Source organism: Halictus rubicundus, chromosome 2, assembly GCF_050948215.1.
Source record: "Halictus rubicundus isolate RS-2024b chromosome 2, iyHalRubi1_principal, whole genome shotgun sequence".
NCBI classification, from domain to species: Eukaryota; Metazoa; Arthropoda; class Insecta; order Hymenoptera; family Halictidae; genus Halictus; species Halictus rubicundus.
This window is the reverse complement of record NC_135150.1, coordinates 16,113,514-16,138,530: the sequence shown is the minus strand read 5'-3', so window position 1 is coordinate 16,138,530 and position 25,017 is coordinate 16,113,514. Positions and strand designations below refer to the sequence as shown.

General features: G+C 40.8%; 4 protein-coding genes and 1 non-coding gene across 5 annotated transcripts in view; 2 read left to right on the top strand and 3 right to left on the bottom strand.

Annotated features, from left to right (window-relative positions):
- Positions 1 to 65: 65 nt before the first annotated feature.
- Positions 66 to 858, bottom strand: Tim9a (translocase of inner membrane 9). Its single transcript, XM_076805613.1, has 2 exons — positions 504 to 858; positions 66 to 329 (listed from the first exon to the last, which is right to left on the bottom strand). The coding sequence occupies exons 1-2, from the start codon at positions 549 to 551 to the stop codon at positions 99 to 101; spliced, it is 279 nt and encodes a 92-aa protein (XP_076661728.1). The 5' UTR covers positions 552 to 858; the 3' UTR covers positions 66 to 98.
- Positions 859 to 1,957: 1,099 nt separating this feature from the next.
- LOC143365437 (uncharacterized) lies at positions 1,958 to 5,482 on the bottom strand. The gene is made up of 2 exons (XM_076805612.1): positions 5,080 to 5,482; positions 1,958 to 3,009 (listed from the first exon to the last, which is right to left on the bottom strand). The coding sequence occupies exons 1-2, from the start codon at positions 5,383 to 5,385 to the stop codon at positions 3,007 to 3,009; spliced, it is 309 nt and encodes a 102-aa protein (XP_076661727.1). The 5' UTR covers positions 5,386 to 5,482; the 3' UTR covers positions 1,958 to 3,006.
- LOC143365416 (uncharacterized) overlaps positions 3,055 to 25,017 on the top strand; it is a 57,170-nt gene continuing 35,207 nt past the window's right edge. Inside the window, exons 1-2 of the mRNA XM_076805575.1 lie at positions 3,055 to 3,303; positions 3,410 to 3,494. Of these exons, the coding sequence (XP_076661690.1) occupies positions 3,066 to 3,303; positions 3,410 to 3,494 (323 nt within the window). The 5' untranslated portion in view covers positions 3,055 to 3,065. The remainder of the gene's footprint in view (positions 3,304 to 3,409; positions 3,495 to 25,017) is intronic.
- On the bottom strand, positions 7,556 to 17,554 carry LOC143362061 (uncharacterized). Its single transcript, XM_076801894.1, has 5 exons — positions 17,453 to 17,554; positions 15,392 to 15,614; positions 10,107 to 10,207; positions 9,493 to 9,987; positions 7,556 to 8,374 (listed from the first exon to the last, which is right to left on the bottom strand). The coding sequence occupies exons 1-4, from the start codon at positions 17,552 to 17,554 to the stop codon at positions 9,619 to 9,621; spliced, it is 795 nt and encodes a 264-aa protein (XP_076658009.1). The 3' UTR covers positions 7,556 to 8,374; positions 9,493 to 9,618.
- Trnat-cgu (transfer RNA threonine (anticodon CGU)) lies at positions 12,338 to 12,409 on the top strand. The gene has a single exon. It is a non-coding gene; the product is annotated as a tRNA-Thr (tRNA).

Sequence of the window (25,017 nt, the reverse complement as noted above, 5' to 3'; positions counted from 1 at the left end):
AAATTATATGATGGTGAAATATTCAAATTACAGTCCATGCTAACCTAATATATCCATGTGATTTCATTTAGGAACAATTTATACATTTAATCTTCTAATTATCTACCTTCTCCCAATTTTTTATTAGCAGCTAGTGCATTTTCATTAGCAATCATTTGGAACTCTTGAAACCGTTGGGACACTCTTTGGTTCATCTTCAAGTATTTTTCCATACAATTCAGAGCACACTTTTCTTCCTTCGTCTTGATATCCCGTCCAGTAAAATCATTTATACAATCAACAAAACAAACTTCTGATAACTTGTTATAGGACGTCAGGAAGTCTCGAAACTAAAGTACAAAAATTTCAATCATTCAAGTTTTTATTATTAACAATTTATTCTTTTAACTTTCTTTTACATTTTTATACTTTTAACTAACTTTCATGTTCGTAAATACATTGTTCAGTCATAAAAATCTGTCTTTTCATAAACAATATTCAATGAGAACATTACAAATACGTACGGCTTTAATCTGCTCTGAATCCACATTTGAAGGAACCTGCATTGTCATTGCAAGAAATAAGTTACTTTTTGATCTTTATATTTACAAACTAACTATACGATCCACCTCGTAAAACTGCAGAAACTTTGACGTGAATAGGTTTTAGGTTAAAGTAAAGCTATGTACTTCTTATACGGCACGTGCGTACTTTACTGTACCTACATATATATACTCGTGCACAAGAGTATTTCTATAGAGGGTGAACCACGAAACGTGATCAGTTTTATGATGCTTACCGAATTCGATTGAATATACACTAAAAGATAAGTGTAAAAAATTTCAAGGTGACCTCGAAAACTCCTGGAAAAAAGAGTTGGTAAAAAATTTACTACAATCGTCTTAAAGCTCTCCCTGATAAAAAATTTTCGATCGCCCTGCTAATAACAGAATAATCTAAACTGATCAGGTTTTGCGGATCACCCTGTAGAAGCGACATTGTTAAAACACTAAAAAATCGTAAAAAATCGTAAATATCGTAAAGTTATAATTTCTTTTAGTAAAGAAAATAAACGAAAACATTATAATTTAAATTCTTCTCTAAGCTCATATTGTATGCATTATAGTTCAATTTCAATAAAATATTTTTTATCCAATGCAGACGAATTTGAAATAAAATATCGAACCTGATGTTCGAATATTTTTCCTAACTTCTCGTTATCGAGTTCTGAAACTATATTCATGATTCGCTACTTCTGTACGCATGCGCACTGAATTTTTTCGGAAAACGCTAGAGTTTCGCTTCTGCAAAACTTTTCTTTGTTTTCAATACAAATCAGTCAAACAGGTCGCAAATAATAGTCTTCTCTTAAAACATCTGATAAAATGTACAAACTGTTAGACTAAAACTATCAAAGTTCAAAACAAAAATGTCTTAATTCACAGCTGTGCATTCAAAAGCTTCTCATCATCATCAATTCTAAATCGTACGTATGTATTTCGGAACGCATTATAACGTCTACTTTTTAAAAATGAATTGGTCTGAGAAACCAAGATGCGAAATAATTTTGTACTTAATGTTAAACAGCTGTAAAATATAGTATAGTGCTGATAGACAATTGTAAAATTTATTCGATGCCGATATACACAATTCGGTTCTTGATATCTTCTTATTAAAACACTTGGTAAACATATTCGGAGTAATAAATTATTCGGAAAAATGATTTGAAATGAATACTGACGATTCAAGTCACAGGTATTGTTATATATGAAGACAGGAACTATTTGTTATTACAACACGCAAATTAGCAGTGAATGAGAATAGAGGACAAAGCTAGTAGAAATCGAGCAGATGTTTCCTGTCGGCAGTTGACCGCGGTGCATGAACATAGTGGGCCGAGTCTTTATTTCGGTTACAAGACCGAAGAAGTTCTTTATCGAAGCGTTCATGTTTTATTTAGAAGGTGAGCAGTAAACAAATACTTTCATTGTCGTATCTCATTGCATAATGTTTACATTGAAATCTCAGTCACTGTAAATGATAATTTATAAATGTTTCATTATTTTGCGCATCGACAATGTTCGATTCGACGAAAAATAAATAATAACAGCGTACGAGATTTAAATATTGTTTACTTGAAACTTTTCAATTTGTTGCTGAATGTAATTGTTAGTTACTGTAACGGCTCAGAAATAAATGACAAACGAGCGTTCATCGAAGCAATGAAAAACTTCAAATACATTGCAGTATGCAAACATCGCCTGAAATGTTCACTCAGTTAGAATACAACTGATAAACATCCTATTTTATTTGCATTATGTTCGGATAAATATATCAAAATTTTTGTAACATAAAATTTCAGTTATATTTCGTAGAAGTTTCAAATGTTGCCTGCGAAGTATTTTCCCTTTTTATTGGTTATAAATTACAATGGTTTTCTTGCACTGTTGCTGTTATGTTTTCTTACTTTTTTAACGGCAATATTGCACGCTGCGCAAATTAATCGATACAATTTCAAAGTAAGTACTTTATTTTTATACATCATCATTTTAAATATTTTGAATACCGATTATGTGTGTCCTCTACGCTACCATAAGTGACTTATTGGAGCAACGAGCATTATTTTCTGTAGATGGCGCACTCTTTCCATTTTTCTCGCTTATTCGTCTCGTATGATCTATTTGCAACTACTTCTTCGGAATATTTCTTATTGTTATATAAGCACAAGCAACCCTCGGTGATATACAAAATTATTATTGTTATTATATGAAATTTCAATAAACAACCATTCATTCCTCTTTTCCATAATTTAATCATTGTCAACTAAAAATTGGTCTTTGTGATTTTTAAAATTTCATTATTTCAGAATATTGATTAAGGATCACTACGCGTTTGAAGTAATCATAATATTCGCAAAGATGCCTCACGATAACCGCAATATTCCTTCCATCGATAGAGCATCGAGTTGTACGCTGGGTAAAAGATCGTCATCGACAAAATCGCATCAGAAAGGGCCGTCCGGAAAAATCACTGCAAAAAACAGAACTCCGTATACTCAAAAAAGAAACGCTTCGAACAATTTGACGATGAAAGAACAAGGTGGCAGGGACGTGTTTCACGAAAAACATTTTACCGAGGAGAAAAGAATCGATTCCAAGGACCAGACAAAGTGTACAGGCAAATGTTCCAATGACACCGATTACGACGATAGAATTGCTGCGCTGCGTAGGGAAATACAAGACTGGAAGATCAACGAAGTTTTAACCTCCAGAACCGAAGAGAGACTTACCGAAACACCAAGCGAACATCGCACATTTAGTTACGGTATTATCAATTGGGATATAAAATATAAACGAGAAATAATTTTGTTAATTTTGCCTGGTCGATTAGGTTCATGTATATTTTTTTTTATTATTATTATTTCCAGTAGCTTCGGACGAAACCACAAAGAGGCAGCGAAGTCCCAATAATCCTCTTAAATCCGTCAGAACGTACATTGACTTCCCTGCTGTAACGTGAGTACTATATGTTTTTTTTTCTGGCGTGGGATTAGAGCTACAGTCGAGTCCAAGAAAGAATCATCCCCCTTCTACAAGCTTTCTTCCGACCTGACAATTTGAAAGTACACGCTACAGCTACGTCAAACTTAATTGGCCGCTCAAGGCCATTGTGAATGGTTACCCCCATTGTTCTGTTTGGTTAACTAGTAGCTCCATCTTCCCCAATCAAGGGCATCATTTACACATAAAAGAAGAAATAATAATGACCTCTACATATGAATGATGGATTGAAACAAATATTATTATTTTCTTAATTAGTGGTCTATTTCCTATGTAATTAAAGATAATCATACCATCAATATTGCATTCGAAAAAAACGGAATGTTTAGATTCCTCCCTACCAAATCGATTCTTTCTTCGACCCGAATGTACCTTTATCGATTATATCGATCACTGTTTGCATTGCGCATGAGCAAGTCTTCTGTTTTCTGCGGAATATTCTGTTAAACCATTTGTTGCAAAATATTTTTGAAACACGCGGCAGCGAAGTAATTACTTTGCGCTAATTTTCGTACAATTTATCGGACAAGTGACCAGGTTTATCGTGTTAGTGTAGTGTTTCTAACAACATGACCAAGGTAAGTGTAATGCACATTTTTATTCGAAAGAAATATGCCAGTAACGATGGATTAAAGAGTACTCTCGAGTACGACGGGGCGCACGTGTGCGTTTCCTTCGCGTACGATAAAACGTGACCGAGTCGATTGTCATGCGTCGAACAGTCAAGAAAGAGGGCCCGGGAGTGTCTTACGTAAGTAACTGTAAATGAAAAACGATGGGAGAGACACAACTGTGTATCTTCACGATGCAAGTACACACGCGGGAAGGACTACGTCATTCTGGAATTTTCGAAAGTTTCGTCTAACCGGTTTCCGATTGCAGACAGTGAGGCTCGTTTAGCTTGTCGGTGGCGCTCGTATCCAGACTAACCTCCGCGGACCATTTACCGTCGTTATCTCGGTTATTTACCCGGATAGTATTTTCAGTCTTTCATCGATATTTCCCACGCTACGCGATTGCCCCCAAAACATCCATAAAATCATGTCTCCACAGGGTGACCCGCATGACCTTGCCTATACCATCTGACCAAGACAGAGTTTATTCGCAAAAATAAGACGATGGACAACGAAATTTTCAAGCGTCGCCAGACGCTATCGAACATTGTAACACTATTGGTTGGGGTATTCGGTGACATCACGTGGTCACAGATAAAGAGAAGTACTATTGGGTGCGCCACGATAAGGCGAAGCGACGACAAGACGGTAACAATGGAAAACTGTGCTGTGCGTTATGCAGGACACCCCGTGTAATTCGATACGATCGGCCGTGTTCGTGTCTTGGGACCTCCACTTTCATTCAATACAACGGGTGCATTTAAATTTTCGCGCCCTGCCGTCGCGCGTACCGCCATGATTAATTAACGTGCACGGCCGCAAGCTTATCGGGAGGCCGGCCGTTGCAACTGTTCGGCAGTGCCGTCACGAATGAAAAATGATAATGAGCACAGTGCTGTAGGTTAGTGAGAACAATAGCCACTTACGCTAATCAACGGCGGCCGCATGCCGCGCGCGTCCAGTAGTAAAAATATTTTCGGCGCACGGCGTCCGTGCGCCGAATGATAAGTCCCCCGAGACATTGCCGAATTCGTCCCCGACCATGAAGTCATTCCTCCGTCGTCGTGACTGAAATTCTTTTTCTTTTTTCTTTTTTTCGCGACGGCGCACGCACCGGCCATCATCGTTTCGCCGATGCGATCGTCGTGCGTGTCGCTGCGAGAGAAGCTTTTGCTGATCGAGTCACGGCGAGTCCCGAGGACATTCGTCTCGTATACCCGGCGAATGTGCATCGGGCGTGTGCTCCCCCCGTCGCGCGTTAATAATGGAAACGAAAAATAAAATCGCACGAGGAGAGCCCAAGGTCCGCGCGGGGAAACGAGACTTCGAATGCGGCCAGCTCATCCGGATAATGATGTAGGTTAGGTTCCCAGCGGTGTGTATCGCAAAAATCAACATTCTTCGCGAAGCCGAGGCTCGCAAAAACCCCGTAAACCGGTTTGCCTCGTAAATGGCACACGAGCGTGCGAACGGGAGGACAGACGGCCAAGAGAAAGACCGAGTGAGAGTAAAGGAGGCGAACGAGAAGAAGCCGATCTCGCAGACGCTGATTTACAGTAAACCAATTTCTCGACGGATATATTCACTGAAAAGGAAAACGAATTATCCCGCCCGTGGACCATCGGCGGCCCTTCTACTATTCTCTTACGTTTATTTTTATACCAGCGAACCATGAAAACCGATGGTATCACACGGATCGGTATCAGTAAATGGAAAACGAATCCCATCTCGGCTAGAGTTATTTCTCATTGTAATGTGCACGCTCGCCGACTTCGCTGCTGTACCGGTACAGCCGATTCATCGTGCGTCCTTAACAGTAATAGACCGACGCGCGTTTCTGATTCATCAGCCATGTTTATTTTTTTTTTTTTCTTTCGCGTACCGCTACGCGCAACGTTGCTCGCGCGAAACGTCAGCTCCGTACGCTCTCAATGCTGTCCGACATTTAGCGTCGCTGTATGTATAGCGATCCATTGATCAACTCCGATTTTTTTGTCCGTGTGCCTAGCTCGAAACAAGAAGGGCGCAGTCCATTGCCAAGGGTAGCCGAGGCGGATAAATTGCACCGTCACTTCTTAATCAGATCATGCAGGCTTTAATGAAGATCTCATGCTTGACCCTTGTTGTCGGCTGAAAGGATGTTTGCTCTCGAGCACATTTTATACTACATAGATACGAGAAATCTGTCAGATGACTAGCTTGTTTTGACAAAGTTGTTTTCCCCGATCTCTATGAGGCGAACTTTGGCCCTTCGTGCCCTCGAGGTTAATCACTCGAGAGAACGTGTTGTCACAATGGTTGTTCGTGTTCTCTCTGCCATTCGATATTTACCGTACAGCTTTATGAAAAATGCCAGAAGAAAGAACGCAGCTTCAAACCTGAACCCAGAGTCCCAAATCCTTGCACCTGAAGAGATGCATGGAATTTAATAAATTTGTACAATCAAGAAAAAGTTTGTTCTCTTCCTCGCTCGAATTCCAACGAGCCCATAAGCCGAACAGTGCCCGAAATGCTGTCAGTATCGTCGGCGGACATGAAATTCCTGTGGAGAAAGCGTGCTCGAGCGCAGCCCAGATTCGAGATGACTGTAAACGCGACGCCAATGCACCGCGAGTAAAAAAAGAATTCATAAGCTTCGTAGCGCGTACGCGCTAGCGTAAGCAACACACCATCGGCACAAGCACAGCCGGTTCGTGTTGCAGAGATTAAATTCGCGCCGTAGACATTACCGCTCGTTTAATCGAGCGCACGAGATACGGTATTCTTTTTTTTTTCTTTTTCGTTGTTACGTAACATCGGTGACCGTGACGTCAGACCATCCACCGAGCGTGGTTCGACGTGCACAGTCGTCGCCAACAGACACGGAAATCTTACCGGAGAAAGCATGGGCTGAGCGTAACCCAGATCCAGAACGACAAGGCCAATGTACGACCAAATAAAAAAAACTACTAACGCACGACGACGTCACATAACCATACCAACGAGTAACAGTATCGTAACGGAGAGTCGTCTGTACGTACGTACAGAATACTCGGCTACGTAGACATTTAGCGGGAAGAAGGGGATTCTTCGCGCCACAGTAACACGAAAATCAAGAGTGGTGAAATTGCGGTAGGAACTGCATTTTCGAATGAGTCACAATTCAAGTCTAACAATAGGGACGCGCGAATCGCTACTCTGCATCCTTTGGGCGTAACGTGTGCGTTCTTTTTCGAATATGTTTAATCGCTAGTACGTTAAACACTTTTGATTTTCGCTCTATTTTGACTCGCAAAAGTATCTTTAATGTCTAGACAGGCGCAGCGTGCGTGTACGTATTTTATTTGTTTATTTCAATTAAGAAATATTCAGGATACAGGGAGGTGATGGCCATTCAGTCATTTTTTTTTTTTTTTTTTTTTTTTTATAGGAGTAGTACTCGAACTACAGTCCGAGATTGCTGTATTTACAGGCGCACGATGCCTGTAATACGAACGTCCCCTACTTGTTTCCTGAAACGTTACGAAACGTTCGTTGGCCTTGTGCGTATTCGCGGTGTTGCGAATGGTTACGGACATTTCGTTCGGGCTTTTCTTTTCTACGCTCGGCGAGCTACGTCGGCGGGCCGGGTGTCTATATACAAGAAGCGCGGACATGTTCGCGAAGCAGTTCAGCAGCACATTTTTTACGTAACGCTATGCGTAACGCCAACCCGTGACGTCAGCACACTTGGCGTCGCGCCAGCCACCAACGACGACGCCGGACGCGGAATTCTTGCGAAGGAAGCGGACGGCGACCGGAGCCGAGCGAAGCCGACCGGTGCCGAGCACAGTCGAACCAGACGACACGGCGTATAGGTGCACGAGGCGGCAACGTTGCGAGCGTCTGTTAGGTTCAAGGGTACGGAGTGGAGGTTGCTCGTCCCGGCGCGGTGGCGGCCGACCACCGACACAGAGCCTGGCCCCGTGAAGCAGTTCGGCGCAAGTCTGCATGCTTTCATCCAACGGGAAACACCTCGAAAGATCCGCGCAAGAAACTCCCTTGCACACGTCACGCCGCTCTGGCTGTTTCGGAGCTGGGCTCGTTTTCGGCTGTATTCCCGTTCGGAATGCGGACCAAGCTAGATGCCCCTAGCGTACCATCCTCCGGGGAATTTAAAAATGTCTCCCCTGCCCATTTCGATCCCTTTCCCCGCAATGTAAACCGACGTCTCCGGTGTCGCCTATCTTTAGACACTATTTTCTGCAATGTTTACCATGCATTTATCGTATCGAGTCGCTCGCCGATGCATAAATTGTTTAAACTCGCGTTCTTGTTAGCTTGCATTTCAGCTTTAGCTAGCCGACGCTTATATTTATCTAAGATTTTTTAAGAAAAGAAATCCGTATTTGGCTCCTGCGATAAAGGCAATTTTTATATTCCATAAAGATCTGCAGTCCGATCACTATATTATGGATTTTAGGCATTTATAAACAAATTGAGTTGATCGAATGCAAAATAGCAAAAACATTTAAAGAATTTGAAAATACTGTTGTATTATTTCGTTATGTTATGTTTATGTCACGATTAATATAAACAATTTGTATCAATTTTTATCCATGTTGAATGTCCTTCTATTAGTTCGTATGTTCTATCCATAATGTTCAAAAAGATGTTGAAAATTATTCGTTGTTCTTTGAAATTATAAATTTTTCTTATGTTAAAAGTTGAGAAATCATGATTACCATTTGGAAAAATTAAAAGTTTACTACATGGAAGAATATTGTCCGCAAAGTGCGAAATATGAATATTTTCAACGATACAGGAGTAATGCAACAGTATTATCGACAGGACAAAGAAACCTTCAGCTACCTGAACGATAATACGCGAACAAAGATTGGCAAAAAACGTACAACGGTTCAGCAGACCCTTGAAATTTTCCGCGACACGGGCAAAACTGAAATAGTTTATTGACCCTAGAATTATACAGGAGGGTGAACTCTCTCGCGGATAAAGATGACCTTGGTGTACAGTTTTAGAGTCGGGTGTTTCTTTGTGCTTTAAAATTCCCATTTTAGGTAGAAGATTCGCTCACGTTTTTAAGCTTACCGTACGTAAATATCACCGAGGAGGCAATCGTTTACACATGATTAAACGGCGTTATGTAAGGTTTCGAACGTGAACACAAATTACATATCAATGTACAAATACGATACTGAGCTTGAAAAGTAGAACCATTGATTAAAAATATTTTGTTACACAAAAGACGATTCTCCGATGTTTTTTTTTTCTCTTTCATTTTTCTCGAAGGAAAGACGTTCGCTTAACAACTTCCTCGATTTTTAAACACGAGAACATTATCCTCCTCGCGTTTCACTTACCGGCGCGAATTAATATTTTTTCAAAACTCGTTCGGCGTCGTTTTGCCTTAATCGAAGTTTTCACTGCACGCAATTCGCAGGTTAATGCACGCCATAAATGCATAAACATCCGCCGTCAACTTATAATTATATCCCGGGTAGTCTCGTCGAACAAACGCGTGCAAAGATTGCCGCCGCTAACGAGGCGAATTTTACCACGATCGGCCGGCGATCTTCTTCGAGGCATAGAATCCGTTGGCAATGATCCCGCCGGTGAATAAAAACAGAAAGTAGAAAGTCACCGAGTTGGGTACGTCCTGCTGCTGGTTGACCTCGGCCCTGACGTCGAGATCGACGAGAAACGGATTTATAACTCTGACACTCGCGCCACCGTAGGACGTGCTGCCGTGATTCACCAACAGACGCTCGTTGTCGTGTCTCTCGTGAAAGCGACCAAAAAACGGGTCCGACTTTCGATCGTCCTTCGTACGAAATATCTTCTATGATGGCCACACGCTAATCAAAAGGATAAAGTAGTAAACATCAGTTTATTACAGCAGCTTCCATTTCCTTCTACAATCCCACCGAGATATTTTCCTAGCAGCTATTTTCTATTTTATATTCGTTGTAAATACCTTATTATCTTTTTCATACGTTCTCGAACCCTTTCTTTGTTCTCGAAGCTTCGCCGTGAGATATTTCCAGGCTGCTATAAAATTTCCCCGTCTAAGTATAACTGCATTTTTCGTAAGGTTTATGAATTAACACGTAGACTACCACGGTGGTCCGGTAACATTCCTGATTTGCTTAGAAACGATTGTTCTGAAATGAACTAAGTTCTGTGGTAAGATGAAAACTTCATGGCCAAGTAGCTGATGATTATTATTAACAACTCTGATCGTTTATAGGAATGAAATAAGCAATATTTGAAACTAGCAAATTTTTCGCTTGAACAGTTCATCATCGAATTGTGTCACTGCTTTGATTAATTGCAGAGGTTGCTGTAACTGACATAGCCTGATTTACTGGTGAAAATCGAGTGCGCTAATTTTTCCTTGCATGCGTATGGTTTATGAATGACGACCGCCCTGCGCGAGTAGAAAGCTCTGTACCACAGATATCGTTATTGACTCTAAAACCGTAACTCGTCTTCCGTGCTGTTGAATGGACGCTGCAACCCTCGACAATCGAAGGGCCGTAACGGTGAATTTTCATCGCTGGTAGACGTCGTTGCCGTTCGGCGTGTCGAGGCCCTAGATCGGGGAAAATGCAAAAATCTCTGCGCTTGGTAGAAAAATCATTCTCTTTGTCCGCGGGTTCATATTATACATTGCGCATTCAGTGAATAACATCTGCTTAATCGGACAATGGGTTCACGGGGTACGTGTTCCGTTGGCTCTTTTATTATATACCGTCTCAAAGAGTACGATGAAGGGTCTGAAAAGGGTCTCTCTCCCCTCCCCCCTCCCGTCCCGGGATCTTTAAGACGGTTCCAACCATCTGCCCTTTTCGGTGTGAAGGAGAGGAGAGGCCCGGGCCCGGGATAGAGAATGAGAAGTTTGCACGTGTCCTTTCAGGAAGGGATCTACGCGCGCGGCTCATTGTGATCGACGCGCAAAACGGGAAGTGACAATTGACATCTGTCTCGCGTTATGCAGGGATTCTGGGTCGAACTATTTTTGAAACGGCATGTGACAAAGGCTTACAAAGATGTTTCCTAGTGATTCAGGGGATGTTGAATATAAATAGACGATCTATTCGATTCGCTTCCACCACGTGTACACGCCAGAAAACAAAAACGCTCGTGCGACGAGAATGGACGAGAATGGAAGATACATTTTCTGCTGTACTAATTGTATTAGCGCTGTCCGATAAAACTTTATGGTCAAAGTTGGTAACTCGTATTTCAGCGCAAAACGAAGGGCGCTGTGAACACCGTGTTCTCCACATTTTTCGCAATTATAAAAACATCGAGTCGAATTAATTAGTACAAGTATTATTTTAATCCTCATCCGTTCATCTCAGTCGAACAAATTCGGATAAATTCGAAATGCAGAATTTAATAAACCGAATTTTAATAAAATGGTTAATTACTAAAGGGTTGAAGCGGTTGCCTGTGCCTGGGAGTAAGAAGTGTCATGGCGCGTAATCAGCAGAAACGTAATTCTGCAGATTTTATTATCGTGGTGCGCAGTGCTTAGGTTATTTTCATTCTGGACTACCGGTAATCTTGCGAGCGATGGCGATGACTTCTAAATCGTATCATTCCGCGATTGAACTGTGACTGCCATTTTGGAAACATACGCCGCGATCGCCAGTAAATAATGACGGCTGATATGCCTAGGATACGCAACCACAAATTACGTAAATTATTGTATCATTCGAACGATACATTAATTATTGCGTGACCATTCACTCGTGTAGGTACGCGACTCTGCTGCATAATCAAGGTGGATACTTTGATATCTTCAAATGATTAATAACTCGCCATCATTTAACCGTAATCATATCCTTACGGATGAATATCAGAACAGTCAAAGTTAATAAGGAATTTAATGTTTTTAAAAATATTAATCACTCTTATTTTTTATATTTTTATACATATGGACTATTGCTAAATGTATGAAATATTTAGGAACTTTAAATACGCTAGTTCACATGTTATCGATTCATTTTTATTTATAACGTTTATCAGAAAATCAAATTTTTAAATAATATTTATCTCAAGGTCTTTCGGTTGTTGTGCGAAAATTTTTCAAACATTTTCGTATTTAGTTAATTCATCATTTTTCAGTATTTATTATAATTGAACGACACGGGAAATCCCATGCCTGATCACTCCTGAGTCTAGAGAGGAAAAACATCAGCCTCTTTAGCTCAGTGGCAGAGCACTGGTCTCGTAAACCAGGGGTCGTGAGTTCAAACCTCACAGGAGGCAAATCTTTTTTTCGTTCGGGTTATTATCTTTTTCACGATCGTAGATATCGAAAAGTGCTAAGAATTCTATTATTAAATTCTTGGTTTGTGTACAACATTTTTTCATACATGTTTCCGCGCTGTCCACAAATTTTTAATTCCGTTACCGATATTGTTCGTGTTATGTATGTTTACTTCAGTTAAATTTGTTTGACCGGCGCTCAATTATAGATGCTATAAATACACTGCTTATAGCGTAGGCTTACAGAAACGTTTTTTTATTCAACTGTTAGTTGCAATTACTTCCTTTATCCAACGACTCAGATAATTGACATACTTCGCTGACGCCAAGTTACATAAATTACAAAAATACTGCTGCTCAGCATGAATAATAATGTTTATTACACAATTTATCTTTTTGTACAATTGTTATGTAAACATGATAAGTCCACTTTCAGTATAATTTTACATTCAGTTACTACATTGAAATGTGGCTTTCAAACAAACAAAATCATACTTTATTCAATAATATATACTATTAATAGGAACAATTTTTTGTCATTTTTAACAAAAAAAAAAGTAAGTAAGAAAGCTATTTTTGTTTTTTAAAAGCGTCTAAGGTTCCTACCTTGGCTGTTTTATCTATTATCAAATAATCTTTGTTACACCTATACCTACTGTTTAAATGGTACAACGAAGATGGCGTCCACTGTCGAATAATCCTCATTTCATACACTATCTACTTTTCATTCATTCCTATTACTGTTTATTAAAAATTTCTCAAGTAATTTAACCGAAGCTATCAAGCTGATTTTACTATCTCTTAAGAGCAACCAACAAAAAAAAATGAAACATTTAATTAAAAATTAAAATACTTAGGCTTTCGATAGCGGCGAATTATTTTTCGCCCGTATTTAAATGATACGTTCGTACACATTTTCAATCATCACTTTCTGTCTCGATTAGATATTTGTGTTTTTGTATAAGCAAATAATTGGTATAGTGTACAAGGGTAACATGGTGAATACTCCATGGGAAAGATTTTAATTTCTTTGGGAAACGTCGGCCACTGCGAAATTACTTTGGAATCTGTTCGAACGTATGGAATGGATACGGGGCGGAGGGATAAAGAAATTAGGCGACGTCAATTATAAGAAATCGGTCTGGAAACGGGGCGATTCGGAATTCAGCTTGCGTGGCGGAGTCTGCGAATGCGTCCCACGTAGCACGAACCTGCGCATTCTCGATATTCAGGAGTTACACCGAGCAGGAGGGCCGTGCTGTTTCCGTAAAATGTCTGTAAAGTAGGAAACCGGAGGTTACCGCATATATAGCGATACTTCGGGGTTTCAGGGTGGATCGTGACAGGGGTAAAAGACGTTTTTCCACTCGTTCCCATGATGAACACTGTGGAACGGCGGCCAGCGGAATCTTAATCCTTGGATTAGACGTTAGGTACACGTGCTGCGCAAAAAAACACCGTGAACCCCGAAGAACCCATAATATACGTGTGTGAAAGATTGATCGCGCCGAACGATTGCATTTTCCAACCATTACACGCATTTTTATAACAATTCTTAATCCACAAATTATCACATACAAATATTGCCTTAAATCAACAAACGAGATCTGCTTATAAAATTTGTTTCAACACACATTTGCATTTTTGGTATTGACAAAAATTTTTAATAAAATCGTTTTCATAATTCTTTAAGAATATTTAAAGAATTCTTTAAAGAATAGCAAATACAATGCGTTAGGTATGACGTTGAAAGATGTAATTTTATTCAGTCGCATGTAAAATCGATATTTATGAACATTTTAGTGTACAAATGGTAAAATTCACACAATTTATGGAAAAAATTTAGAAGCAATATTAATTGATGAATGGTCATCGCAGAAATAATAAAATTGTCTCGGATTAATTAATAATATATCTGTAGAATACTAAGTGTATTAACAATTGTATGTCGGCTGTAGTAATTTATTTATCGTTTCGAGAAAAACAGCAAAACATGCATTAACTTCGACGATACAATTCCGCGAATATTCGCCGATAGCAAAATTCACCGCGAGATAGTTACGGCCCTGCCCGGTTCAAACCGGTTTTACTCGATCACGCGACTTTAGGCGATCGTTTACGACGTGGGCGAGGTAATGGTCCGTTCGACTGAAAATCAAAATCCCTTGCAATTGATGCGCATACCACGGAAAATAAAATCTGCATATTAACATTGGCAGTCCCTCATATTTTCCCTTAGCAATTTTTTATTTATAATAACCGTGGTTCGATTAATATCACGCGCGTCTGGAGTCTCCGACATTTAGGTTTCATTTCGAAAAATCTATTCGACCGCGAAATCGAACAGATTTTGAACAATTTTTAGAAAATTGATGTCGTTTAATTCGTTGATCGGGGAGGAAAGATTTTTCATTTACATCCGACCGTGTGAGCTCCTGACAATATTTCACCGTTCATTGCAACGACTTGTACATTCTATTTGCAAATTGTGAATGACCTAGACCCAAGTCTGGCAAACGTAGTCACAACATAGACCGCGTGTTAAGCAGTTAATTAAAATGTACTGTTTACATTATTATAAGTGGCATCGTTGTCAAGTTTGCTGTAGGGTAAGTCGGATCTTTTTGCTCTTTTCGTTAAGCCTGTATAATTGTTGGTGGGCAGAAACTCGTTCATCTAGCAAAATATAAAATTTGCACGGTTAAAGACTGATCAAATATTAAATATTAATGAAATATTAAATGAACTTAAATTTTAAATCTCGCCGTGCAGAATTATAATTGGCAGGCATACCGAATGAAATGTCAAAGTTTATTAGCAATTCATGCTATCGACTAATCAGAGTAAGGAATTCTATCAATCAGATTGATCAATCGGAACTCGCAGTCTCAGCAATCTATGTTCTAGCTCTGGTCATTCACAGTCCGGACGCAGGCTGAAACAATCCTACTGTCAATTCAGTCGAGACGTTAACCCACATACTTTCAATTGTTAGGGCGTGATTCATCGCACCACCGAGAGTAGTGCTCGCAACCATCAGCTTCCGTAAAGTTAGGGTTTCGAGGATCGATGATTGTTCTGGTTGCAAGTACTTCTCTAGGTATTTCTCATTCGCCCGTGCACGTTCTTTGTCATGTTTAGGGTGAACGAGTTTCGAATGACCGAAACTTCCCAAGATCAAACGAAGTGTCGCGAATGTGCCATTCTAGGTGGGAAAAAATCATAGATCGTTTCATGCTTCTTCAAACCGATTGAAATTTTCCGTTAGGTCGTGAAATGAGATTAAACATATGTATAACCTTTAAAAATAATATTTACATCGAAAAATGTTATAAAAATTATAGGAACAAGTATAAAAATAAATAAAAAATATGATATTAAATAAGTATAACAATAGCATCTAAATATAACAATATAAAAATAATTCTTCGCTAATATCGCTGTCGCTATCAACTAAGTTACTTATGGGATTAGACGGAAGTTCTTGTTAAAAGTAAATCTAACACACCTTTCGGTAGCGAATTTGTATTTTTTTGCGGTATCGCCCTATAATAATTTATGATGGGATCAGAAGTAATTAACAGCATTGCTATTAAGTCGTAGTTTGTAGATACACGCGAATTCTTCCTTGTGTGGCCAGTCCTAAACCTTCTTGTGTCTTTGTTGCGAGCTTCTTGAGCCTCTTGAGACATCATGCCAATTGGCAACAGGCATGATTTACTTATTTCTACACTATGAAATAATAATTTGTGCACTGTAACGGGCATATAAAACCAAGGATATAAATTTAAATATAAATCTTTTGTTTCGCGAACAAATTTCTCGAAATTTAGAAAATTAATGTTGTGACCCGAAGAAAGAGCAGATAAGATATAAAAAAATCGTTCAAAAAGTTCCTTATTAATGCCTGTTATTTTCGAAGTTTTTGTAAAATTTTTGAAGAAACGTCTAGCCGTGTTACCATCATTTGTGGAGCCCATTCGGTCCACCGTACGGTGTTACAAAGATTTTAAAAAATTGTGACAGGTAGTTTAGCAGATTTTTGCAGCTGATATTTGTCAGAATCACTTCCATATAGTTTGCACTTAATGCAATAAAAATTTCAAGATGGGATCTTTTGAGACTTTCTAGTTCTGCTCTATTAAAGTCAACTAATCGGCATGGAGAACTGGTACTTAAAAAATCTCAAAAAATTATTGTAAAGGACTTTATCAACGAACTTTGTGAACATCAATGTAAATATTTACTTATGTTAATATAGAATATCGTTCATAGAAGCTTAAAGATTCATATTTATTGCTCTGGCATAATTTTCTTTAGAACAAATATAAACGTACGATTTCGCCGTATTACTGTTCGGACTTTTCACGTATTGATTTCGATACTTGTATCGCTATTAAATGAATTATTATGGGTATAATTAGGCTCGGTAAACATCCCGAAAGAAGAATATATGAATGTTATATATCTATTTTCTGACATGACTTTTTTCCACCTAAAATGGCCATTTGCGACACTGTGCGTTCTCAGCGAAACATAGCGAAACGATTGGTTCACGGGTCTCCCATAATTTTTCACTAACTTCCGGCGGCTCGAAAAACCCCTGAAAATTATGCCAGCTACGTCGGGTACATAGGACACGTTTAAGTAGATAGATATGTACAGGTATGTACATACGGTGGCGTGTCGAAGCGTGATGAGCATACCGTAGGTCTGATTCGCTCGGTCGCTCGCTCGCTCGCCTGCGACCGGTTACTCACGTTGCGGGTATTCGTCGCGCATTCTACCCACCGCTAGTATTCTAGTATTCCGTGGCGTACTCAGGGCACCCTCGGAACTACGGGGCTACGTGACCGGCATCGGCGCCGCGGCTCTTTCGAGAAAGGCGCCTTCCAATCCACGAATTGCAAAATATTCCACAATTACGGAACTCGCCGGTCGCAAGCGCGACGTACATACGCGACCGTACCCGCTCCAAGCCGCTCCGCACGGCCAATCGATATTTCTACGGGAATCGAACGGACACGCGAATGGGACACGTACTTCCGCTCGAAAATATTTCACGATGGCTGAATTGAAAAATAGCCTGCGCAAATGTTCACCCGCTACGACGCCGTCCGCCTTTCCTACTCTCGTAATTTGCATTTTTTTTTTTTTTTTTTGAAGCGTTGCCTTACATCTTATACCCGGGCACTTTGCTCCATTGTGATTCTTTGAAATTCCATTTATATGAACCTATCAGGAGACAAATTGGTTCACATAACTGTCCATATAACAGGAGTTCATATAAGAGGATTTCGCTCAGCCAGGGTTAACCAGGCGCTGCTAAAATTTAGTCCGCATAAACGGAGTTCCTCCGTAACGATTTTATTCAGGCTACGAGAATGCGCTTTTTCACGTTTTCACGAGCCGTTTCAATTTCGAGGTCCTCGCGAACGTCGTAATTCGTATCCAATACATACAGTGCTGTCCGAGAAAGAAAAAAAAAAAACAAAATACTGTGTCCGTATACATGGCAATGGCTGACGCCACGCGACCGTACCTGCTCGGCCCAACGAGACGTGCCGGGGCGGATAAACAAAACAGCCCAGCGTGCCTCCTGTGTTGATTACCTGAGAAACATAACTCGTACTCTGTCGCCCTCGAGTAGCTGCCACGTGTATTTGCTTGGCTTTATTGACTGGACTCGTTGGACCGAGTATAGTCAAGAATTGTGCAGAAACCGGGGTGTGCGAGTAACTAAAGGTTAACTGGTGTTGGTCAATACTTATTTCTAAATTATTCCCCGGGCGTTCGACGCGCGCGCCAAGCGCCCAGCCGGAGCCGCCCTCGAAAATCGCACAGGGTTTCGCTCTCTCGCGGAGATTTCTGTGATGCGCCGGTTCGAAGAACGACTGTTTCGAGGTACGGTTTCCGCGGCACAGATACACTCGCCTGTAGGTTCTCGCGAGGTTTACTCCAGTGAATCGACTACCGTTACCCGCGTATATTTGGTAACGGTTCGCGCGGACGGGTAATTGCGTGCGAAGAACGTGGCGGCGATGGTTCGAGACGAGCCTGGAAAGTCGAAAAAAGAAGCGGTCCATTACGGGCACGCATGTGCGCGGGGGCTTTTATCGTCGGCTGTAGGTGAAACCGTTCCCTGCGGTCACGTGCCTCCCCCTTCCCCCGGGAGAGGCGACGAGAGACCCATCTCTCTCTCTCTCTCTCTCTCTCTCTCTCTCTCGTTCTCCTTTATTCGCGGCTGTGGACTCTTACGCGCGGTTTTCTGTATCGCAATACACCGATAAACCGCTTATCTTGCCGGCTACGACACAACGCCGACGTCGGGAGAGCGGCGGGCACGGGGTCCGGCCGAATGGCGGAGGTGTTGGGGGGCAGGGGGACTTATCGGTATTGACACGCGAGGGCAACGTGACTTTCTAGCGAGGCAGGATCGATACAAAAGTTTCTTTTACGTGTTGCACGCTCGTAGGCATACCGTACGTATACGTAAGTAGATACGTATGCGCCCAGCTCTGTTGCGCGACGCTTTTCTTCCAGCCAGCTGGAAAAGGGCTGCGAATGAGACTCGGATAACCGATGTCCGCTCGAACGATCGGTCGCTAACCGCCGTTAACCAGTTCGTCACCGCAATAGCCTTTTTTCTTAAAGAATTTTTTGTTTACCGGTCATCGCGTGTACGGTGGCCGCTTATACCCTTTTTCTGTTCCACTGGGTCGTTAGACCCTCGTCTTGCCAATAGGGAAACGGGTTTCGATGGATTTTTTCGAACGGTTATTTCTGTTTACCTTTCGATTCTTCCGTTTCATCGTTGCTAATTTACTCGAAGAAATAATTGATGAAGTCTGTTTTGGAATCCACACGTGTATACCGCAAGGAATTACGATGGTTTTGTTGATCAGAAGCAGAACACGGAATGCCACGTGTATGTAAATAATCTTCAACACTGTCTAGCATTAGAATTGCAAAATAATACAAGCTTCTGTACGTGCAACTGTTTACTTGCTGCGCCGTTCCAAAGAATAGTAGAAACAGGGGCACTAGAACAAGGGTACTGAAACGGGAGTGATAGAGTAGCATGAAAAGAAACCCTGACGGATAAATGTGTGGTTTATTTTCATCACCGACCATTATTGGTTTGGTGAAAATACGGTTCTGGAGGGAAGTGTGCGGCCTGGAGGAAATCATCCCTCGGTCGCACCCGCGCCATCTTAGCGCGCGCTTCCTCGACGCAATCATCAACGTATCGACGTTTTACGTTATATTTAAAAATTCATCTCTCCTTGGTATCGCCGGCTTACCCTGCATCATCGTTTCCACGTACACTCTCGACCCACTTCACTCTAAACGAGATGCTTTAAAATATCCCTGCGGTCGGCTCGCTAGCACACTATACTCATCGATTCAATGATAAATTCATCGTTATTTACAGATAGTTCCGCTTTGGCGAGGCGACATTAGTCGCTAGGCGAGCAATATTTTCGGGATAGTTATCTACGTCCATGGAAAACAACTGCAACTAGTCACGGCAATTGTTGCGCGTTTGAAATTATTCAAAACGACAATGCATAGGCACCCAATGCAGTCACGATGTCTGAACTTTGCCAAACAGAATGTGTATTGAAAATGAAAAAATTATAGTCGTTTCAGAACGTTCGCAATGTTGCTGGATTTTCATTTTATCGGAACAGGAAGTAAACTCGATTATTTATTCATTGCAACACTCGCTATGCAGACAAAGTATTAAAATCGAATAATCATCGAAGAGCTCCGCGTAATCGTATTGAATATTTATAAGCGTGTAATCCGTCTAGCGAGATTGTGTACTATCGCGTAACGTCTCTAATAATCGAGCTACGGCGGCGTAGAACACGAGCCGAGCACCCACGTGTCAATAAACGTATATCAATGACACAAACATAAATCTTAGATAAACTTTGGAAATTTCCTATGACTAGAAATACGATTTCGTGGCGCGCAGCGGACATTATCGACCGAGTCGAGGCGAGAATACTATCTGATAACAGTGCGATATTAACGAGTCGATCTTCCTCATTAGTTTCGTTCGTCTGTGCTCGCACCCTTTGAATATTCTTTAGCCTGTCCAAAATTTCTTGGGATTCTTTTATCGTACAAAAAAAAACCGCATTGTTATTACCTCCAGTGTATTTTCTAATAGCTTGCCCCTATGGTTACTTAATTTTAGTGAATTAGTCAGTGACACCTCCAATCGTCCTTTTTTTCGAGAAAAAATCTTCCATTTCCTCGTTTCATCAAAATTATTAATTTAAATGGTGTTTTTTGTGAAAACACGATTAACTTCTCTGTATGAACGGTTTCAATTAAAATTCAGTAACGGGTATATTGCTTTATGGAGGTACAGTAATATGTATATCGCGCGGAATGAATAATTTTGAAAGAAATTAAACAGTACGTTTTTCCGAATATTAAAAGAATTTTAACGTTCCCTAGAAAGTGCAATATGGACGGAAACCAGTATGGTAAGGGACCCAATTACTGTGAGGGTGTAAATTAAGAATATTAAAAAAAAGATATTCAATTTTTTTCATTAAAATCAGTTAATATATACCTTTATGTTATACACCTCTTTTTCAATATTCGTTATGCTTTAAAAATAGGTATAATTAATATAGGCATATTGGTACTCCCACAGTAATTGGGTCGCTTACCCTGCTTCCTCCCGATCTTTCGTCATGGCTTGTGTACATTTCCGTGAAGAAATTAAAATGGATGACAGCTTGGAGCATCTCGAGGTGACATAAATATTTATCTCCGAGAGCGAAAGCTGCGCTTTTACGCGTGAACTGCTCATTGGCCTCTGATATTACGCGATAAACTCTCCGATACCAATTATGGTCTACACTGATTCGACGTTATTGTGTACAGCAATATCAAAAAATGGTTTAATTGATACCAGCCGAGAACCGGTTTCTTTAAACTAACACATACACAGGACATAATTCCCCGCAAGTGTCCGTACAGCCAAAATAATCAATTATTTCCGAAAATGTGGCCGTTTAATAACGCAACCGTTCTTTGTTGTCTTATTTGTATATTTTCTGCATGAAACGCGTTAGACTGCAAGCATGCATTTATGACGCAAGCGAGGCGTTGATCTTGCGTAAAGATCCTCAGGCATTTAGTCAAATGTTACAATTGCGGAGACTGTTGCGAACAAACGATAGCGGCGGAAGTGTCGAACACGGCCGAAGATTGAAGAGTCGTGAAAATAATCGACCGAACCTCGATCGATTTCTTGTTGACGGTGAAAAGCTGTGTAAGCGAAATTTAAAGTCGGAAGGCCGATTATCCGGTCTCGATCTTCATCAGATAGCCGATCGACAGGAGAGAGGAAAAAGAGAAAAGGAAAAAAAATAGAGAGAGGACGAGGGAAAAGAGAAAACGTCAGTTCGGCGCTCGCACCCTCTTCTTTGTTTCGACGCGCCGTTAAGCCGGCCGAAGAAACACCTGACGTCGCCAGGCGGACGCCCGCCAGCCAGTCCGTGTACGTAAGTACATACCCGTGGCAGGTGAATCGAGTCAGGTGCCCCAGCAGATGGCTACCTTTACTCGAGAAAGCGTTATAAAAGCGGTCTATCATAAATGTGGGTTACTAGCTATGTCTAACGCCCGCTAGAGTAAGCTTACAATTCACGCGTCGTTTCTGATTTCATTCGATGATCCAGGCTCGTCTCCCGCCAGCCGCACCGTATATCCTGGTGTACGGTTCGGATCCGCTACAGTGAAGAACGTAATCGACAATTCACTACAGTTTCTTCAATCCGGCCAACTCGGACGAAACATTTATATTTTGATCAGCTATTCTTTCCTTTTACTATATTCAGGTTCTCATAATCAAAATTAGCAGGTAAGATGTACAACAACAACAAAAAACAACATTTAAAGAATTTGAAAATATTGTTGCGCACAAAGATTCGCGGTATTGCAATTGTATTGCTATGGATGGCTGCTGATTTTAAATTCATATTTTTGTAGAGGAATTGAAAGACGCGGTTGGATAATTGTATATAAACGGTAGATAAAACGAAACTGTCTAACATTTCATGCAAACATGTTTTGTATGAGTCATTAGAAATGTAAATACTGTGTACCATGATTTTACAAACATTTGCATAAAGACTTGCTGCTCGGAAACTAACAAAACCGTCATTGTAGGGGGCAATGTAATTTATTGTGTAGCTTATCGTATAGGAATATTTTTGATTAAATTATTGTTATGTAAGACTGACTAAAACGTCCGAAATCGTGTTTGCGTGACACCGGCCAATAAACGATAGCTGGGAGAAGTCGCAGCGTTGCCAACGTACAGTCCGTACACCTCCCTCTTCGCCATCTGATTCTCCTCTCGCGACGAGGCACGTAACAATGGCACGAGGAGTTACGTGACGTCACATTATTCGCACTACGAGAAGAATCGATAGCATTCAGTGGGAAAGAGGGAAGAGCATTTTGAGGGGAATACACACCGGGCTGGTAACGCTGATCATACGTGACACCTGCCGTCAAAGTGTATACAAAATGTCATTTATACTGAATATGTCTTACACATATCGTATTATATACATATTGTATAATATATACATAAAAATGTAAATAAGACTCGCCAGTGAGCAAAATTGAATTTAAAAGACACGGAGCATAAAGACTGTCCCAAAAATGTTGTACCTCCGTGAAAGGACTGATTCCTGTGGTTATTTGAAGTAATTTTTGCCTCTATAAAAATGTTCTCCGCGGCTTTGTTAAGGAGTTATTAACGAAAAACAAGGACCAATCGGAGTGCGGTTACAGCGGACGGATTTCGACTCGGCCAATGCCAACGCTACGCTCAGCGGGGCCTGTCGTAGCCGCGCTCCGATTGGTCCGTGATTTTCGCGAATAACTCCTTGACAAAGCCGCGGGGAACATTTTCGCAAAAGAAAAGGTTACCTCAAATAACCGCAGGAATTACCTATTCCGAGGAAGTACAACATATTTGTGTCACCCTGTACACATACGTATGAAAAATGCCCATAAATGTTTCTTCAGCTGAACTATGAATTATATAAATTAAAAATAACGCGAAACGATTAATCATTTGGTTGATTCTGGTTGGTTTAATTAAAACGGAACGCTTCGTTCCTTGTATGGGCAAGATTGTTTGGCGCCAGTCTCGCCTTGTTTGCGAACATAACCTATAAAGCTCGCGTGATTCATCTAACGACAGCTACGCCCTCTTCGAACGTCCTAACAGGAAACAGTAATTTTCGCGACCGGATACGGAAAGATTGTACGTCCTTCGGGGCGTTCTCGTCAGACGGACGAATATAACGATTGCATCTTTTTCTATCTGTTTTTTTTTCTTCTTATTGGACACGTGGCGGTGGCCATGCACGTAGTACGCGCCTTGGCTGTATGCAGCGGCGGCGGACGAGAGAGTATGTGCGGTCACGTGTAAGAATGGAATAGCGAAAACGTGATGCGATTATGTATTCTTCCTACGTCGTTATTTCTCGCTTGATATGACCAGCTTCGTCGTTAGATATACATACGTATTAGACTAACGTTTCATGGTAATTCCGTGAAACATTTTCCTTTTAAATGACGCCGGTGGCGAGCCGACCACTTTTTTTCCTCGACTAATAGCGAGATTAACTCTTTACGGTTCATTGGTACACGTGCTACTTCGGTGACGTTTGCTTGACACTTTAATGAAAGGCATTGCTTTTTACCAAGATCATGAATGTTTGTTTTGAATATGCAAAAGTGTTTTAGCTTGTTTCTCTAGTAATTAGGATAGGTGGTATAAAGGTCAGCCGGCTTGGTCTTTTTTCGGACGGAAGATGTATGTGTTGCTTTGACGGGGTGAATTAGAGGGGAGTTTCGGCAAAGACATTCTGTAGTCGAACGTCGACTTCCGAGAGGGTAGCAAGAAGAAGATTTACAACCCCGGGCTTCGCTATCTACCTAAGCCTGAGGTACAAATGTGCTTCCGGCTGATCAGCTCTCTGCTTGTCAATACGTGTCCGCGAGGATTTGATTAACTGCTACTTGCTCTCTGACATTTTCTAAAATACACGACGGAACAATATTATAATATTATGCAATTCTCCATCGGAAAACTGTTTGGAAAATGTTTACAAAAGCGAAGGCACGAAAGTTCAACGTAACTCGGACTCACTTCTGATTAAATTGAGATACATCACAGAATTATCGAAATAGGAGATAGCTAGGTTCTTGTAAATATTAATCCGTGAACCTCGAATCATAAATGAAATCGGCCGACAGCTGCTGCTCGGGTACAATTTGCGGCGACAAAAAATCCTCTAATTCGTTCGACCAAAATTTTCGACGAAGGTAAACAACGATAACGTAGTGGAACATCTGCCGGGACGTCCGATTAGATCTCGCTAAGAAGTTATATTGGGTACGATTTTATCACTTTCAATCACAACTGCTTCCCGTCTCCGGTCTGCTAATAATTCATTCTAATGCGTCGTAAACGTGTTAAAAAAAAGAATGACTTTCCCAGATTTTTTAATGGAAAAAGCCTGTCCACTTGTACCCCTTTGAGAAACATTGAATAA